Genomic DNA, 20402 nt, shown 5'->3' with positions numbered 1-20402 from the left:
AAATAAACTAATAATTGCAATAATACTCCTCAAGGTTTATATAATCAATTGTATCATAGTCCATGTGGACTAGCTAAAAGCATTCTTATTTAAGATCATATTATTTATATGATCAGAATCAAAAAGCTTGTTTTCATATATGCATATGCAAAAAATTAACAACTCCTAATGAAAAGAGCAGGAGCTACTCATTATTTAATTAAAAAAAGCAAAAACACTACAAAGTACAGATGGTAACTTAGTTTTTAAAAAAAGAATTCTAGTGTTAAAATGAACAAAATTAAATTTTCACAAAATACCATTGAGAACAAATTTTGGAACTTGAAACTCATCAAAGTTAATTTACATAATTGAATGAAGTAGTTTCAAGTGATTGGATACTTATATACCATTTATTGACTATCAGTCCAAAACACCTCATTTTGGGGGACTCATTTATAGTACTGGGATTTTCCATTTCAAAAGGTGATTACTACACTGAACCAGATCAAAAGGATGTGAATGCATCTGAGTTAAAAATCTTTAGTAAATAACCTGACTTAAAATTATTATTTTCACCTGAAAAAATTCAATTGGCCCCTCTAAAGTACCAGAGAGCCTATCAGACACATCAGAGCAGTAATATCAAAATGGAAACAAAAGTGTCAAAAGATTGACAGCTGAAGTCTACATTAAAACAATTTTTGAAACTTTACGTATAATCGACAAGACCAGTCATTCTTCTCTTAAAGAAGAGTTCTGATTTTAGCAATAGTCTTTTTACAGAGATTTCAGAGGTAGTGGACCTTTTTCAGCTCTATATCTTTTTTTACCTCTGATCTAATTCAGTCTACTCCATTCTAGGAAGGATGTGGTTCCTAATCATAGTGCCCACTCAAAGATGGAGAGGCCATACAATAGCGCCTTCCTTGCTTCTGCATAGCTTGACTATCCAAGTCCTAATAGCACAGCATCTTAAATACCCAAGACAGAGTTAAAAATCTCAACCTCAGTTAGCAACAACCAACCCCAGAATAAAACAGACCCAAAGGTCTTATACCACATAAGTGAATTCTGCCAAAAGAAGTCCCGCCCCCACTAGTATATATTTTAAGTGAGACATTATTATACATAATCATCCCTGTTCAGTTAACACACACACACGCACACACACATACTACATACATGTACATGAAATTTAAAGGCAGGCAGACTTATGTTATTTTAAAAGCCCTAGACACAATATTCCAATACTTGTTTTAAATCAGTCCTGAATAAGCAGTATATTAATTCATACTCCAGACAAATAGCTAATAAAGCCAAAGACATGAAAAAGTATATTTTTCATAATCAAATTTATTCCTAAAACACTTTAAAAAGAGACTAAATTTAAAAAAAAAGAGAGAGAGAGACTAAATCTAGCAAAACGTTCCTGTATCAGAAGATAAACAACTGCTCCTGCAGTTGCTTCATACTGAAATACGTATGATTTAGTTTGGTAAAAGGTAGTCTTCACTTAGGTCCGATTCGTTAGGAAAGCAAGACAAACAGTTGATTCTAATAGTCATTGGGCCGGAGCTACTCCTTACCTTGCCTTGGAATTCCATTAAGCTCTCCTCTGAACATTGTTTCCTGCCTGGAAATTAAGAGCTCAAACTGCAAACTTCTAAGTCCTTTCACTTTACAGAGAAATCAAGAAACTAGCTTTAATGCTGGACCAAATTTCAAAGTTCCTAATTGAAGGGAATGTATGTCTATCAAGAAAACTTCTATCGATTTTTAACTAGAAGTATCAGTTTTGCTGGCAGAGCTCTTTATTTTTGTACATAAAAGGAAGTGGGTTTTGATACTATCTCAATGTGCTTCCTGTCTTACAATGCATTTGAAAGACAGTGATGTCAGAATGAGAGTAAAAGACCTAAACAGGAAAAATAGTCATAATTGATTTGTTTTAACTTTATCAATAACTTAAACTGATGTCGAACTGCTCTGCAAGTCTAACACTGCATACTACAATGATCAGTGCTGACTAATTTCACTTTACACTTTACAATGTGTTATGTACCAGTGTCTATGCCAAATATCTTATGTATGACATAAGAATGAATGATGTATGTTCTACCAGAAACCCCTGTTATCGTTCTTCAATGGTAGTTTGGATTATCCATTTCTTGTGACTGTCAGTGCTGCTAGAGTAAACCTAGGAGCCCAGGTGCCACAGTGGTTCAGTGCTTGGCTGTTAACCCAAAGGTCAGCAGTCTGAACTCATCAGTCACTCCATGGGAGAACGATGCAGCAGTCCGCTTACGTACTGATTTAGAGCCTTGCAAGCCGTATGGGGGCAGTTCTACTCTGTTCAATTCTGTTACTCTGAGGAGAAAATGACTTGACAACAATGGGATCGATTTTGGTTTAAAGTAATCATGCATTACATAAGGTATCCTGTACACATCTCATCCCACCTTCCCAATGCCACACATGCACCCACCACCGACCGCCCAATGCAAGGTCTCAGCTTTCCTGGTTAAAATTAAGAGACTAACTACACCCAGAAAATAACTTTATAGAATTATCTTTTCTTAATGCATACTGTAGGTAAATATTCAATAGTGTGACAACTGATTCATTTCTAGAAAAGGAATGAATTAAAGGAAGTTTAAAAGCATTATATTTCTACCACAATCTTGAATTTGCTATATTGCCTTATGGTAATGTAATCTATTACATGTCAAGCGCAAGGCAAGGTGATGTTATTCAAATGTATCTGTTAGGTAAGAGACAATGGGGTTCTATCCACTTCAAATCCTCAGAGATAGTTACTAATGACTGCTGGTTCTGAGCAGAAGACACACAGATATAGAAGCCACTATTCAAAACAGCTACTGCCCACATGCAGCTCTTGAAAGGTAAGAGGGAGCCTCCAAATATGTCCCAAGACGATGGCTTTGTTCCCGGGTTACTAAAACCTAACTCCTGTAATACTGATTTCGCTGTTTTCAGCCCTCTTTAGAACACAGTTCTTTCTCATTTAGCCTGATGATTTGGCCTGTTTCTAATCTCTGACCAACAATTCCTAAACTTAAAAGGAAAAGTTTAAAATGGGGAGAAGCAGAGGGGGGACAGGGCCTTTCTCAATTCTGGCCCCACTTATCCTCCCAAATCAAGGTGCTCCAAATGCCTAAGGAATGTAAGGCCCTGGATCACCCCACAACTGACAGGGTTCATTTCTAAAGATTCAGTAAGGATACAGGTCCGAGGCACCAGCTTTGCCATTTGTCCCTAACATCTAAGGTATGGGCTGCTCTTTAAATGGCTCTGATATCTTACAGCCAAAAATCTTCTGGTTACAAAGTTTGCCCAAAGTGAATGTATAATAGCTATACCACAAAACGTACTCAATTCTCTCAAGGAATGGTCCACACATTACAGTAGGGATGGTAATAAATCACACTTATTTTTCTGATATAAGCATCATAACAGTTCTGAAGAAATGAAAAATGAGTCACAGATTCCAACAAAGAATTCCCCTAGCTCCACGTACAAAGATTGTCCACTTATAACTTAAAAGTAAGACCGTCTCCAAGCTAAAGAAAATCTTAGATGTCTATTTTGCTCTTGTGAACATTGCTATTTCAGCTCAAGTTGGCTGAATATTTGGTTTAAGAAGTTATAATGAGCAGAAATGGGTAATGAAATATATTTTTCACAGGAAAGATCAGTCCAGGGAAGCTGCAACAATGAGAAGACTGCTCACTAAAGAAAGTTTCTTGAGTAAGGAATGAAGCTAGCGAGCCCTGGTGACGCTGCCAGGTAACCATTTGCTAATCGCAAGGTCAGCAATAAGACGGGCTGTCTGCTCCTGTGATAGGTGGCTTCAGAAACTCTACATAGTGCCATGACCTGGCAGAGAGTTCACTGGCAGAGAGTCTGACCCGTGTTTGATGAAGCAAACACCAAGAGAGATGACAGCAAATAGTAACAGTCTAAATTTAGTCTTTGCTACTAGAAATTAAAAAGCACTCTTTTGAGGAAGGAGACATTGTTAAAAACAGTAAGTACTCAAATTTTAGAAGAGGATTTGGGGGGAGGGGAGGAGGACAGGAGAAAGGCACCCTAAAAGGGTTATGAGTGGCCAAGAGCTGAGACTAAAGCCCAGTAAAACCTAGAGTCATATTGTACAATGTGGTAATCGCTAGCCACGTATAGCTATTTAAATTTCAGGTGAAAATTCCGTTCCGCAGCCATACTAGCCAGATATCAAATACTCAATACACACGTGGCTAGTGTTGGGCAGCGTAGAGACCTAACATTTCCATCACTGCAGAAAATTCTGTTGGACTGCGCTGGGGGAAGAGAGCCTGACTTGAAAAGGAGAACTACTAACAAGGAAGGGCACGTGTCCTACAACATTCAGTACTTTGGCGAGTGATCAGGTGGATTTACCTTTCCTTTTCCACCTGCTCTTTTTCCCCTCCTTGTTGCTGCCACCATCACTGCTGCTGCTGCTGTTCTCAGAACTCGGGGAATCTGACTGACCATCACTGCTTTCTTCTGAACCTTCTGATAGCTCTTTCACCCCATCCGGCACATCTTTCTGAAAATGTAGGCATCCAATTAACATGAATCATTACCATTTCAGAAAATAGGAATTTAATCTCTGATACATATTGCTGCAAAATAACTGAGCTGATTAAATACAGGTAAATGAGGAAAACGCTCGCACTAGAACACTGTCATGACTGTTTTGAAAATGTGTGTTCACTGTGCATGCATTTGTGTATATACAAGCATCATTATATATTAAGTCTGGATAGCAAAAGTCTTAAGTCACATGGATTGCTTTAGTTTCTGTATATGAACAGTGAGATTTCGCATCAGGCAGGGTATGTGTGTCAACATAGTATGTGCAAGATCTAACAGGGCAATTATGTGATGAAGGACTGGGAAATCAAGGCTCCTTGGGATTGAATTCTGGTTTTGTATTTTCTAACTATGTAGCCTTGGCTAGAGTGTTAATTTCTAGTGCCTCAGTTTCCCTGTGTATAAAGTGGGGGTGATAATAGTGCCTAACCTAAAAGGTCATTCTGAAATTGAGTTCATGTAAAATCCTTATGAATAGTTCCTGGCATATGGGAAGATTTCAGTGAGTTATTATTTACATATTTATGGAATATACAAAAAATATATATACATTAGAGAACTCTGTTATTGCTAAATCATAAAACGGTGGATGATTCTTTTTTTCTTTCAATATTTTTAATTTCCCAAATAATTTACTTTCATACTCAGATCAAAGAGAGTCTAACAGACAAAATGAAAGCCTGTGGTTCCCATATGACATGAAGTCAAGACTATACCTCTTATCTCCTTAGTTTAACACTTTTTACTTAAATTTACATCCTATCGCCATTTCCCCCTGGGCCATCTCTCATGTTACAAGTGCATTTTAAAATACATACCCTACATTTTTCTGTTCTTTCCTTCAAAGTACGAGATAATGTTTGTGAAGTTAGGTGCATATAAAACACCTTTAACCTATCTTTTTTCGCATAAACTCACTATCTATCCCCCATGGATCATTACTTTACATCTAAAGCTAAAAAAAAAAAACACCTCCGTTTTCTGAATCTTGGTTTAGTATTTGTTTAAGGCAAGGAAACTATCTCACAAAAGTTATGACTAGTACACATGCGCCTAATCTTGCAGTTACCTCGCCTGCTCTGTACCTATCCAGATGCTACTTATTTTACTTCTCTAAAAGTCTTTGCATCTTTCTGCTTCTTCCTCCCTCCCTTAGCTTACACCCTAAGTATCTCTTGCAAACAACCATAACCATCTTTCCCCCTACATTTCCTCAACACTCTTAAATTATCTCCAAACATATGAATTTGATTGTGCTACTCTGAAAGACCACTGTCATCAGAGAAACACACACCCACACTTTAGAACTGCTCAGTCAGATTTGCAAAGGCTACCAAGTCTGTGCTTTCCCTCCCCGGAGCTCCTCACCACAAACATTTCCTTCAGGCCGTGCCAATGTGCTCGACCTTAAATCCATTGTGAAGATGTCGCCTTTGCTTATTTTTAGTTTAAGTTATTTATTCCCCTACCCTGTATACAAGCCCACATCTCAAATATACTACATATTAAAAAAAGAAAAATGATTAGGGCAAAGAATGTACAGATGTGCTTTATACAATTGATGTATGTATATGTATGGATTGTGATAAGAGTTGTATGAGCCCCTAGTAAAAAAAAAAACAGAAAAACTCCTCCAGAATTAAAAAAACAAACAATTTCTAAATCTCTTTTGTCAAAATTAACTTATTTTCCTATACTATCACACTACTTTATAGTACAGATCTTTATCATATAATATGCTCTATCAGTATGCAATTATTTCAGTATCTATAATGTGAGATTCAAGAGCTTAGAGACCACAGTCCATTCTTCTTTAGAGATGCCACAGTATAGAGAAGGTATTTAGTACATGTTATTAATAATATGAAGCAGTTAAAACCTAAAATAAATGTAGAAAAATCCCATGTGGGAATAAAATACATAAAAAGGAAAAATTATAGTAGATTCAATCTTTTTGATGTTAGTGAGCTACATGAGCATGATTGAGCACAAGGATGATTGCAGATAAAAGCTAAGAAAGTCAGGGACAGAATCCCACATATACATGGACATGGTCATTGCATGCCAAACATCCATTCTCCTGTTGAGGCAACTTTCCTGAATGCCCTTTGGGGTACAACCTCTCTCCTCGTATCAAGGGTGTTCATGAACCAAAGCCACTCAGGGGCTTGATACAATTAGCCACAGTAACTATATAGGTGTAGGCACATGAACCAAATAAAACTACTTAAGTCCATCAGAACTAACTAAAAGACTCCTGCTTTAGTTTCTGAGATTCTTTCCCCCAGATTTAGAATTCACAGAGAAGGGGCTGGGTGTGGAATCATATGTGATGAGGACTGAATGTGCCTGAGAATGAAGCCCAAGCAAAGCAGCGACCAAGCCCTGGCAACCTTATTTGAGGTCCTGATCCCAATCTGTGCTGGCCTTAGATTTCTTAGTTATCTGAGCCAATAAATTGTTTTACTCATCAAGCTTAGGAAATGGGTTTCCTGACAGGTGTAATTTAAAGGACACTAAGAAGTACAGGTTCATTCTCATCCTAACTATTAGAAACTAGCAAGCTTGTTACTATGGTGGGTAGACTAGGGGCCTAATAGTTTACTGAGATATGGAGTCATATTTTGGTTCTGATATTATCTGAAAACAATAAAATAAAAAAATAAAAATCCAGTCATGTGAACTTTGCCTTCCAGTCCACCATAAAAGAGGAATGAATAGTCACCACTCTGAATATAGTAAGGAAGTGAGAAAGCCTGCCAGCATCTCGCTTCTTTAAGAAGTCAGTGAAAAGTCCTTTTTATTTCATCCTTTCAAGACCATAAAGAGTAAACCCCCCCCCCCAAAAAAAAGAGTTATTTCTCAAGATTGCCTATAGGTAAAGGCAGATGTTGGCTCAATGGCTGAAAATACACTGAAACCCTGTGAGCCAAAACAATGGGGCTGTTGGGTCTCACATGTTTTCTGCCTTAGAGGAGTGTAGTCTAACCAATTGGTATTGCTCCGTTTAGTAGGAACTACCTGAGTCTGTCTTCTCTGATTGGATTCTGCCTTACACTGGCTCTGGCTTTTGCAGACTTTATTATATTCCCTCTTCTTGAAAATAAGCGCTTCAAGAAAAACAGAATTCTGTCTCTAAGACTCATCAAATCTGATGTACACGTGGTATTCTTGCCTCTCTAAGGGATTCCCCAACAAGTATATTTACCTTCAGTGTATACACTCCCATTCTACCTGGAACCTTATAAAAGATGCCCTCTTCACCGCGGGAGTTTGTGTGGAGCATTGCATTCAGGCATGCGAGAGGGGACGTCCCACTGTAAGCAAAACACACACACAGATTAGTTTACACCTTGAAGCATTCTATGGAACACTGACGCAAAAACTAATAGCATTCATTTAACTTAAAACCATTTGTATAAGCAATTCAAGGCCTGTTAATCTAGCGAGAGGATGCTATGGAGAAAAAGAATGTAAAAATTATTACTTTACATCTAAAGCTAAAAAAAAAAAACACCTCCGTTTTCTGAATCTTGGTTTAGTATTTGTTTAAGGCAAGGAAACTATCTCACAAAAGTTATGACTAGTACACATTTTGTAAACATTCTATTTCATTTAGAAGTTTTAAAGATCTAGAAATAAAATAGGAAGGCACTCAGACATACACACACATACACAAGGGGGTACCCACCCCGAAAAACAACAAAAGGAAAAACAAAAAAGCTCTGCCAGGTGGAACTTTCACAATACACATTTTTCCCACTAGGTGAGCATTAGCAATTAGTTCTGAGGCAGTGCACCCAGTGGCGGTGCCGGGGAGGGTTCTCTCTGTCACTGTGAATTTTTTTCGTGAAAGCAATTTCACTCAAACCTCATTATTTTGTGATGGCTGATTGAAGAGATCATGCAGGTGTGAAATTTTGTGTCCTGCTCAGGAAAAATGCCGCAGAAACTGTTGTCATGTTGAACACAGCTTACAAGGACTGCGCTATGGGAAAAACTCAAGTGGTTTTTTTGTTTCAAAAACAGGTGAAATGTCAACTGATGATAAATCTCATTTTGGATGTCATCACCTTCCTGAACAGACGAAAAGGTCCACTTGTAGTGCATTTGAAGTTCATTCTACCAGGTCAGACAGTTAATCAAGGTTTCTATTTAGAAGTTCTGAAAAGACTACGTAACAGTGTTTATGACAGTTACCGTATATACTCGTGTATAAGCCTAGATTTTTCAGCACAAAAAATGTGCTGAAAAACTGGGGTTCAGCTTATACATGGGTCAGTGGTACCCCAGCGAGGTGTAACATCTCCCTGAACCTATTTTCCACTTACTGTGCTGGTTTACTAATGTTAAATGACTTGTCCTTTTATTTATGTTTTTTATTTAAAATAACTATTTAAATACATTACCCCGCTGATGCCTCAATTTTTAGTAATTTTATTTTCATTTGTTTTGATTATTGAAACTCACCAATAGCTTCTGCATTTTCCACCCTAGGCTTATACTCAAGTCAATCAATTTTTCTGGTTTCCCAGGTAATAATTAGGTACCTTGGCTTATACTCCGGTCAGCTTATATTCGAGTATATATGGTACTTAATCTACTGTTAATTTGAGGAAGGGGTGGAGTCTAGTCTGTCAATCAGATCACAGCTTCATGACCTCATTTGGAGGCACAATGGGGATAAATAGCTCACGGGGGGGGGGGGGGGGGGGGCCAGAACCACTCTCTCTGCTACACATTGCTGTTGACAAGTCACATAGAGATAAGCTGTTGGAGTCAGAGACCTGGAGCAGGAGGAGCCATGTGGATACACATGCCAGCACTGAGATACTTCCACCACCACTGGATCCACAAGATTTTCCATGCAATGGCCTGTGATCTTCCTGCATTCGGAGTCATTGCATGTATTGTGTGATTCTGAAGAGGAATTTATAGATTGGTATTGGACATATGGGCTAATATCGGACTTATGGACTTGATCTGCCTGGTCTGGGATGTTTTCATAATATACAACTACTCTTTGACATAAAGTTTTCTTTTATACACACGAGTGTCGCTGGATTTGTTTCTCTAGTTAGCCCAGATTAACACAGTGTGCGACAAAAAAAGGACTGATTTGTGGCAGACGGGGGACTGGTTTTGCCACCACAACAATGCACCTGCTCACCCAACCATCTTAGTGTGCCAGTTTTTGGCAAAAACTAGCATGCCTCTCTAGCCCCACACACCTTACGCACTTGACCTTGCTCCGTTGCAGCTTCTTTTTGTTTCCATGAATGAAGAGGGACATGAAAGGACAGCAATTTGACAACGTAGAAAAGGTGAAGGAAAAATGAGGAAGGTGTTGTCAGCCATCCAAACAGTTTGAGAAATGTTTCCATGAACGGAATCGCATTTTTGATATATGTATGAAATGTAATGGAGAGTACTTTGAAGGCGATACAATTGTTTTGTAGAAAAATTTAAATACATAGCTTTGAACAAAAATTATGTTTTGTGGGGGGTACCCCCTCATACACAGATATTAAAAACTACCTTAACCCCCCCCCCTGCATGATGTTGTGTCAAACTGAATCTGAACTGTAAAGGGTCGATCTTTTGAAAGCACACGACCAGTCCTGTCCATTAAAGTACCTTCTAGTGGGTAAAACTCTCCATCTTTTGCCTAGTAGTTGAACTCGTAACCTGCTTGCACAATCCACTTTCACAAAACTCGAACTCACTGTAATCAAGTCTGTTTTGGTTCTTACCAACTCCAAAAGGAGAGGGTAGAAGTGCCCTGTGGTCTTCTGATGCTAATGCGGTAAATCTTGACAGAAACAGAAAACCTCATCTTTCTCTCGCAGAGGTTTATAAGGCAGCTTGATCTCACATTTCCAACTATTCTGCCTCTACACTGCCATCTGTCTCTGTACTGGTGCTACCCAGTAACCAAAATAAGATACGAGAAGAGGCTGCACATTATGTGTCGTATTCCTAAGGATAAGCATTCTGTAGTGAAAGAAGGGCAGTCATTGGTCCAGTATCCTTCAGTACTGTGAGAATGCTGAGGGCCAAAGATAAGTGACAAAGTTTGCTTTTCCCACCACATGAGAAATTTTAAAGGGGGGGGGGGATTGAGGAGGTGGTGAAATTGCTGAATATATGCAGGTTGTTTTATAGTTATGTTCATCTAATTTGGATTTCTTTTTTTCATGCTAAGTTTCAAAAAGTTTGTAGAAAATGAAACAAAAAGATGTACCATTTCCCCCATCACTTTTTGAAGGTCACCCATGTGTGCATAATGCAATTCACATTAAAACCTCAAAGTTGATCTAAAACAAAAATTGTCCAAGAAATTTCTAGAAGGTGAGACTTGCTTTAAAAGATCATAAAAAGTAGGTTAAGCCATTAATGAGTAAATGATCACTCTACTGATTAATAAAATAGAGTAGAAAATGTGAAAACAGATAAAAATAGATGAGGTTTTGAAGAAAGAAGACGAGATCATGCCATGATTACCTGGCAGCTATTCTCCCTTCTTCTGAAAATATTTAATTTTCTGATAAATATTTTTCCTCTCCTACTCTATGACATGTGGTTGATAAGAATTTAATCCTATGCTGACTACAGGAGTTAACCCAAGTTGACATAAGCTAATCAACATATCTCATTACCCCAGCCACTGATATTCAGGAAGGAAAACCTGACTTGATCAAGGCCAGTCTTTTAAGGAGTTATGTCCTTGGGCACTGTGGGAAAGGAAATTTGCTTTCTAAGAAGATTTTAAAAAACACCCTTGACTCCTTGTCTTCTCTGAACAGAAGACTGCCCTAATACTTCCCTAGTCCTCTGGTGACTGGGAAAGGATTCAAAAGGGGTGGAACAACACACAACAGAAACTCAAGGTAATGAGTAGGATCAAAGACCCAGGGGAAATGAATCTTTTAGCAATATTAACTGCGCCACTGTTATCAAGTCTTCCTTTAAGCCAGCCCTACGTTTGGAATTATACTAGGTGTGCAGGAAGGAGGTTCCCACACTAAGAAGGCTGCCCCCAAATGGAATTGCACTGGGCAGAGCAGAGCTCTCATAGCACGCCCTTTTCCTGCTAGGCGAGCATCAAGTCACTGGCTCTGAGTTAGTGCACCCAGAGGCATTGCTTGGGAAGGTGTTCTCTGGTCACAGCGAATTTGTTTTTTTTTAACAATTTATTGGGGCTCATACAATTCTTTTCACAGTTTATACATATACATACATCAATTGTATAAAGCACATCTGTACAGTCTTTGCCCTAATCATTTTTTTCTCTTTTCTTCTTTTACATTTTATTAGGGACTCATACAACTCTTACCACAATCCATACATATACATACATCAATTGCATAAAGCACATCCATACATTCCCTGCCCCAATCATTCTCAAGGCATTTGCTCTCCACTTAAGCCCCTTGCATCAGGTCCTCTTTTTTTTTCCCCCTCCCTCCCCATTCCCCCCTCCCTCATGCGAATTTGTTTTGTAAAAAGTTTTGCTAGAGAAAAAATGCCACAGAAACTGCTGTAATGTTTAAAATCGTTTACAAGGACAGCACTATGGGAAAAAACTCAAGTGTACAAGTAGTTTTCTTGTTTCAAAAAAGGGTGAAATGTCGATGGATGACAAACCTCATTCTGGACATCTATCAACTTCCTGAATGGATGAAAATGTTGACTTGTGGTGCATTTGGAGTATGTTCTACCAGACAGTTAATCACACTTTCTACTTAAGGTTCTGAAAATAAAGTATAATAGTGTATGACGAAAACGGCCTGATGTGTGGCAGACAGAGGACTGGTTTTGCCACCACAAGGCACCTGCTCACACAGCCATCTCAGTGCACCTGTTTTTGGCAAAACCCAGCATACCTCTCTTGTCCCATGCACTTGACTCACCTGGCCTATCTTTGTGCAACTTCTTTCTGCTTCCACAAATGAAGAGGGACATAAAAGGACAGCAATTTGATGATGTCAAAGTGGTAGATTAAAAAACAAATTGGAGGGCAATGAATGTACAGATGTACTTTACACAATTGATGTATGTATGGATTGTGATAAGAGTTGTATGAGCCCCTAATAAAACGTTAAAAAACAAACAAACAAACAAGGTTGGTAGTTTAAGAAATGTTTCCAAGAATGGAACTGCAGCTTTGACAAATATATTAAGTGTAATGGAGAGTACTTAAAAAAAAATTAAATACATAGCTTTGAAAAAAATTCTCTTTGGCGGGGACTCCTTTTCGTATATACAAAAACATGGCAAATGGATTTTACAAACCAAAATATAAACACTAAATAAAACCATAGAAAATACACAATGTTGAAGTAAATATCTGCTTAGTTGTCAACCAAAGGTTGGCAGCAGTTTAAACCCAGTGGTTACAGGAAGGTATAGCAGACTGCTTCTGTAAAGACCATAGATCATCTTAGAAAAGCCCTGGGGAAGCTCTACTCGGTCCTACACAGTTGCTATGAGTCAGAATCAACTCCAGTTTGGTTACAAGGAGTAAGATGGGGGGGGGGGGGAATGAGGGGACTTTTGCTTAGGAAACACTGTTAATGTGGTGGAATAATTGGGGGGGCAAGGGTTAACAACAACGGCTGTATAACTTGAGTGTTATAATCAATGTAATGGGTTTATACAGGTTGAAAGTGTTAAATTGGCATGTTTTGTTGCATGTATTTAATCTAATTTTAAAAAGTCATCAAATATAAATAGGTTACTATTGCTAATAAGCACTTTTCTTAGGAAATTATAAATAATCCATTAAAAAAGAATGGATAAAATATATACAAATAAGCAAGAGATAAATTTATACATGAATTTATAAAATATGTGAGTTAAATGGCTAATAAATCACCTGAAGAGAAACTTAAATAGTGGTCTTAAAGAAACCAAACTCACTGCCATGTAGTTACAGTCGGAGTCGATGCTGACTCTCAGAGACCCAATAGGACAGAGTACAACTGCCCCTGTGATTTTCTACAGGAATTGAGAGTCCCACCTTTCTCCCAAAGGGTGGATGGTGATTTTGAACTGCTGACTTTGCAGATCACAGCCCAACCCCGTAACCACTAAGTCAAGGAAAGCAAATTCAACAGAGATGCCATTTGACTGCACTAGAGTCTTATAGCATTGTGTCAAGATCAGTTATCTGGTTTTGATATCATGCTACAACTGTTGCATAAACTGTTACATAACATTGGAGGAAGCCAGAGCAAGTTTACATGAGAGTCTATATACAATACATTTCTTGCATGTCTATAAAATATTTTCAAGATAAAAAAGTAGATAACATCCATTGTTGGTAAAGTGACACGTACTCTTGTAGACTACAGGTAGGGCTGAAAACTGCTACATTCTCCCCACTTCTCTATTCTGCCTTAATATCTGCTAAAATGAAAAATATATTAGGAGGACCACTGACTCAATGACCCCACTTAGTTCTGTCCTACAAAATAAAACCACAAGGGCTGAGGGATAAATGTCAAGGATTTACTTCAGTATTGTTAGAAAGCAATGAACATGACCTCAAAGTCCACTAACAAAAATAAAGTGGGCCAGATATTAGTAAAGTAACCAACAATACATGACTCAATAAAAACCAAAAACTTTTATAAGTTCTTGGTTTAGCTCTCACAATAATCACGAGGCAAGCAAAATTATGAAGAGGCAAAGCTATGTATTTAAATTTGTTTACAAAACAACCTTATCACCTTCAAAGTAGTCTATTACACTTAATACATTTGTCAAATCTGCTATTCCATTCTTGGAAACATTTTTGAAACTCCTCTGTTTGGATGGCTGACAGCACCTCCCTCTTTTTTCTTTACCTCTTTTATGTCGTTATCAAACCGTAGTTCTTTCATGTCCCTCTTCATTCGCAGAAACAAAAAGAAGTCACACGAAGCAAGGTAAGGGGAGTCAGGTGCATGGGGCAAGAAAGGCATGCTGGTTTTAGCCCAAAACTAGCACACTGAGATGGCTGTGCATTGAGATGGCTGCATGAGCAGGTGCATTGTCAAGGTGGCAAAACCAGTCCCGTCTGCCACAAATCAGGTACTTTTTTTGGGGTGGGGTGGGGGGGGTTGCACGCTGTTATACAATCTTTTCAGAACTTCTAAAGAGAAAGTGTGACCTGGTTAAACAAACTCCAAATGCACTCTCCCCCTCACATCCGACAAACAAATGAACATCGTCTTGATCTTTAATTTCACGTGACAAGCTTTTCTTGGGCCAGGTGACAATGAGGTTTTCTATTGACTTGACTGATGTTTATTTTTGGGGTCAAAGAATAGTATCATATCTCATCAACAGTAATGTCCTTGGGAGGGGTGTCTGGGTCACTTCAGTGCTGTTCTTTCAAAGTACAGCATGTTTCCAATTCATGTTTGTTTTCCTGGTCAGTCAAATCCCAAGGCACACATTTTACAACAACCCTTCTCAGGCCTAAATCTTCCGATCAGATTCACTGAGCCGAGCTCCAAGATACTCCAGATAACTTTCCAATCTCTTCAATGATCTGTCGTTGGTTTTCAAGCACATGTGTGTGAATTTTGTCAACATTTCTGTCCGTTTGGGAAGTTGATGGGCATCCAGAACAAGGTTTGTAATCAACTGACATTCACCATTTTTGAAACTAGAAAACCAGTAGTACACTTGAGTTTTTCCCACATCCCTGTCATTGTATGCTGTATTCAACATCATAACAGTTTCTGCATTTTTCTTGAGAAGGAAACAAAATTTCACAGCCTCACGCTGTTCTCCTCAATCAATCATCATACACACACACACACACAAAAACGAGATTTGAGCGAAACTGCTTTTACAAAAAGTTCACTGTGACCAGTGAGCATGTTCCCAGGCAATGCTACTGGTTGCATTAAAGCAGAGCAAGCTGCTCGATGCTGGCCTAGTGGGAAAACGCTACCTATAAAAGCCCTGCCTAGCGGAGCTTTTCCCAGTGTTATGGAGGGTGCCCTCTTCATGTTACGCCACTCTACAAAGGAAGAAACTGATGACCTGAGGTATCACGGTATCAATTCTCACATAGCCAATAAAGAGTGAAGCCAACGTGTCGGTATGGAGGAAGAAAACAAAGGTAGAGCAAAGGAGAGTCTTCTTTGGAAGAGAATGTAAAACCAAGGGGAAAAACAACTACAGTCTCTAGCTCAATAACCCGTAGTATTCAACTTGAACATTAAACTGCTTATGAGAATACATGAGGGTGTGCAGATCCAAAGTGGAAAGCTTAGAGTCCAGTAGGGAACACAGACAAGGAAACAACTGGTGCTATTAGTACCGCTTCAGGACTATAATCCCTCATGTAAAACACCTAAGGACAAATATGAAGACAAAAGCATTTGTAAGATTTTAAGATAACGTGATATGCTATATATTACATAACACCCCCCAGCAGATTAAAGGCAATATTCCATAAACAAATGCAATGAAACATAAAGATTCAGACTAACTGGGATATAGATTGTGTACAGTCCATGTCAATACAAGAGTTCTCAGATGGGTTTTCGTGCTAAATATATAAAGAACCTTGATTTTCCAAGCATTTTTGTTTGGGGAATATTAGATAAGTGGTGGTCGGCCTGTATATACAAAGTGGCTTCAAAAAGCTCTTGGGAAAAAACGGAATTAAAAGATTAAAGGAATTTTTTCCCAAGAACTTTTTGAAGGTTCCCTCTTATAAAATACTTTACAAATTAGACAGGCAGTTAACAAATAATCTGGTGTAAGCTTTTGTACTTGGAACCAAAATGGGGGTGGGGGCGGGGGTGGATAAGAAAGCCATCCCTAAAATGAAACCTATGAGATAGAAGTCAGCAGCTGCACATTTGGTGAAAAGATATAGTAAAAACTAACTATGGACGCCATCATAACACTTTCCCTACAAATCAGTGTGTAATTTTCCTTTGAATAAAATAAAGTTTATTAAATCTTGTAAGACATACTAATCACTGCATCATTTAAAACAAATTTTAGGAAAATATAAAAAGTCAGCTGCTACTTCAGAATCTTAGCAGGGTTGATTCTTTGAGCAGTGAAGTACTGGCAGAGGAGAACAGTGCTAGACTGCCCTTGATAACAGGAAATAAATCCAGAATTAGATATGTAAACACAAATGACTGAAAGAGTTGAGGAACTCGTTAAGGCATCATGTGCATGGGGGAAAAAACTCTATTACTGAGATCAACAATAATGTAAAGTCAAGTAAATACAACAGAAACTAATTACTGACACCAAAAGAAGCAAAGATTTATAATAGAACACTTCAAAGGACTACATAATCAAATAAGCCAGCTTCATTTTCATTATCCAAGCTCAAAAAAATCAGAGTTGAAGGGGTAGGGGTCTGTTAAGGTCTCCTATCCTATAAACATTTGCTGAATCTTCCTCATGTAATTAAGTATATTAGGATGTTTATGGACAAAGCCAAAGAATTAAGTGACTTATTTAATTCTCTTGGCAATAAAATGGCCCCTTGGCTGTAGCTAGTCGGACTGAGATCCCTGTGGCTGGTTTATTACTGACTGCACTGCTGAATTAGATGAAATAAACATACTAACTCATGAAAGCAGCCATCACTAGCTGAAGTCAGGTCTTATTGTGACTATGAGCAAGGCACTTTAAATACTGTGGTTCGTAATTTTTTTCCATCTATAAAATGAGGAAATGTCAGTGTCATGTAAAATGGATTGTGTACATAAAAGGTAATACAGTCATTCCTTACTTATCAATAGAGTTAGGTTCCAAAGACCAGGTTGCTTACGTGAAAACAGGAGTTATGCAAAAATGGAGGATGATCACATCAAGTGAAAGTGGAGGATTTCTTTCTCCTAAACCATCCATTTGTCCTTTTGTTTTGCATTTAAATAATATGATCATAGACACAGTAACAGCACCCAGTCCCATCAAGGCAGAGACTTCTGGTCATTTGCTCACTTGGGTCATTACCATTGTTAGACATTTCTTCCACATACTCTCTCCGATGCGTCTTTCTTCCTTCCCTCCATGCAAAGCCAGCTGACCTTTAGAAATCAGTGGGTCCAGCTTAAAAGTCATCCATGATAGAATTTTCTAAGAATAAAATCCAAAATTCTCAACATGGTTTATTAAGCATTATACCTGTATTCCTGTATGATCTGACCTTGACCATTCTTCACTCTTTCTGCCCCAGACTGCTCTAAGCCTTCTTTCCATTTTATGTTAAAAATCTGATTTCTTGGTCTTTGCACAAATTAATGCTTTTGGTTGCAATAATACTTACCTTTTCTCCTAGAAAATTCCAATTCACCTTTTTAGATTTAAGCCTTAATGTGTCTTACGCCCACGGGAGCAGTTCTACCCTATTGGGTTATATCAGTCAGAACGAACTTGATGGCAGAGTCTGGCTGGTTAGGAAAGCCTCCTCTGTGTCCTACAGAATCCTGCATGTTCCCTATACACTTATCACTAATAACGGAGTAAATTGTCACTTTAAAATCTCAGATCTCTGTGTGGATAAGCCAGATTCAATAGTATAGGATTTCATTTAAGCTCTCTGGGAAGCTAATCTCTCTTCCCTTCTACATTTGAAAGCAGAAGCACACAACTCCAAGAGCAGCACATAGCCATCTTATAAAGCCTATGTATGCGCTGGCTGAGAATGGGACTGAAATGAAGGAAGCTGAGCAGAGACAGACACCCATCACACGGATGAAGCACCTGGGGCAAGTTTTTTTCTGTTTTGCTGCCCACCCCCACCTCCACCCTACTTCAATTAGAAGATCAACATCCTTCAATGTTTTTAAGCCAGTTGCATGGTTTCTACTCTTTGCAACTGAAACATCTTAAAGGACACAAATCTCCTAAGTAAAATTATTTCTATTTACAGACAGAAGTATCAAAAAATAATGAAAGGTAAACAGCTCTCTGCTTTAAAGGAAAAAAATATTATCTTTATGACTCAATAATGTATACAAAATGATAATGATGAGAGGCAAGGTGCTGGGAGGAATCTGTCTAGATTAACCCAACTACTCAAATATTCAGTAAAGTGGGTGTGATACATTTCTCCATCTCCAAGACATTGAACTTGGCCATAAAATTCTGTTGGCTAATAATATGATAGTATACAAAATGGAAGCAGCCCCAATTCTACCTTACAAATCCGTTAGGCTAGAGCATGTTCATGGGTACAGATAAGAGCTGGAAACACAGGGAATCCAGGACTGATAAACTCCTCAGGACCAATAATGACAGTAGGGATACCAGGAGGGTAAGGGGAAGGTGGGGGAAGAAAAAGGGTACTGATCACAATGATCTACATATAACCCCTTCCCAGAGGGACAGACAACAGAAAAGTGGGTGAAAGGAGACATTGGTCAGTATAAGACAAGAAAAAATAATAAAAATTATAAATTATCAAGGCTTCATGAGGGACGGAGGGTGTAGAGTGAGGGAAAAAATGAGGAGCTGATCCCAAGGGCTCAAGTAGAAACAAAATGTTTTGAAAATGATGGTGGCCACATATGTACAAATGGGCTTGATACAATAGATGGATCCATCCATGGATTATGATAAGAGCTGTACCAACCCCCAGTAAAATGATTTTTTGAAAAAGGAAGCAGGGACTATAATTGTCCTTGTATCGTTTGGCTCAGTCCTATGACAGTCATTGAAACAGAGGCAGGGGTTCAGAAGAGGAAAGGGAACAGGTGAGAGAACTACCACCTAGAACTTAGAGAGTTAAGCAGAGCCCACAATTGCTGACCTAGAGACAAGAGGAAGCAAAAGAAATATTTAGTTTCAAAAGTAATTAAAGATTTAAGAAAGATTTTTATGTGGCAAGCACTGACTAGTAAAGCAAGTTCTATGTAAGGGAAAATGTTTCCTCAAACTTTCTGAAACCCCCTCATACCTACTTCTTTTTAGCAATACTCAATGACAAAAGAGAAGAGAAAAGGTTCTTTATTAAAAAAAAGGAAACCAATAGTATGTCCAGTGAAAATTTCCCAAGTAACCAAAAGACATTCTTAAGCTATTTGGAGTTGAAGGAAAAGAAAATTTACATATATCCCCACAAGTCAAAAAAAGGCACTAAGAAAGTCAGGAATAACCCTTTTTAAAAAGAAAAAAAACATAAAAAGGGTAAACAGTTGTAACATGCTAACATGGGAAAAATACAAATGTCTTCTATTATTCCCACAACTTTGATTTTTAAAATGGCAACAGTTCAGAATTTCTCCTTTTCCTTAACTGCAAAAAATCATTTAGAAATGAGCCTCTCAGTAAAGAGTCTGCAGGGTTAAAGACGGCCTAGAGGCCACATCTGATCTCCTCTGACTCCATAAAGGGGAAGAAGAATCAAACTCAACATCAGCCAGAGGCCAATTTCTATGATACTGAGGTCAGACAGGACTCTGCCCTAACCTCCTTTTCACCAATTCTGACACCAATGATCCCTCCCAAGGCAGATTCTACTTCTCTGCTGGGTTTGATAGTTTACTGGAAGGGCCACATAGAACTCTCAGGCAAAACCACAAATTGTGGGGTTTGTTTGGGAAATTAACAGTTACAATTCAGGTAGCATATGCTCACAAAATACTTATTCCTGTCAGGGGTGCCTCTTCTCAGTTGTGCCCGGAGACATGCCTCTCTCGGATTCCTTGGCCTCTTGCCTTGCTTAGGCAATGATACAAAGCTCCTTTGACAATAGTCAAAAGGGCATTCCTCTCTACCATAAGCCTCAGCCAGAAGGCATTTAGCTC

At 38.4% G+C, this 20402-nt stretch overlaps 1 protein-coding gene across 2 annotated transcripts in view; it reads right to left on the bottom strand.

Moving 5' to 3' along the window:
• ASXL2 (ASXL transcriptional regulator 2) overlaps positions 1-20402 on the bottom strand; it is a 133275-nt gene that overhangs the window by 38722 nt on the left and 74151 nt on the right. For both annotated transcript variants that reach the window (XM_075557006.1, XM_075557008.1), the window contains 2 exons: positions 7829-7937; positions 4423-4573 (listed from right to left, as the gene is read on the bottom strand). In XM_075557006.1, the coding sequence (XP_075413121.1) occupies positions 4423-4573; positions 7829-7906 (229 nt within the window). In that variant the 5' untranslated portion in view covers positions 7907-7937. The remainder of the gene's footprint in view (positions 1-4422; positions 4574-7828; positions 7938-20402) is intronic.

Source organism: Tenrec ecaudatus, chromosome 8, assembly GCF_050624435.1.
Source record: "Tenrec ecaudatus isolate mTenEca1 chromosome 8, mTenEca1.hap1, whole genome shotgun sequence".
In the NCBI taxonomy this organism is placed as follows: Eukaryota; Metazoa; Chordata; class Mammalia; order Afrosoricida; family Tenrecidae; genus Tenrec; species Tenrec ecaudatus.
The sequence above is the reverse complement of the archived record's forward strand: the minus strand, read 5'-3'. Positions and strand labels throughout refer to the sequence as shown.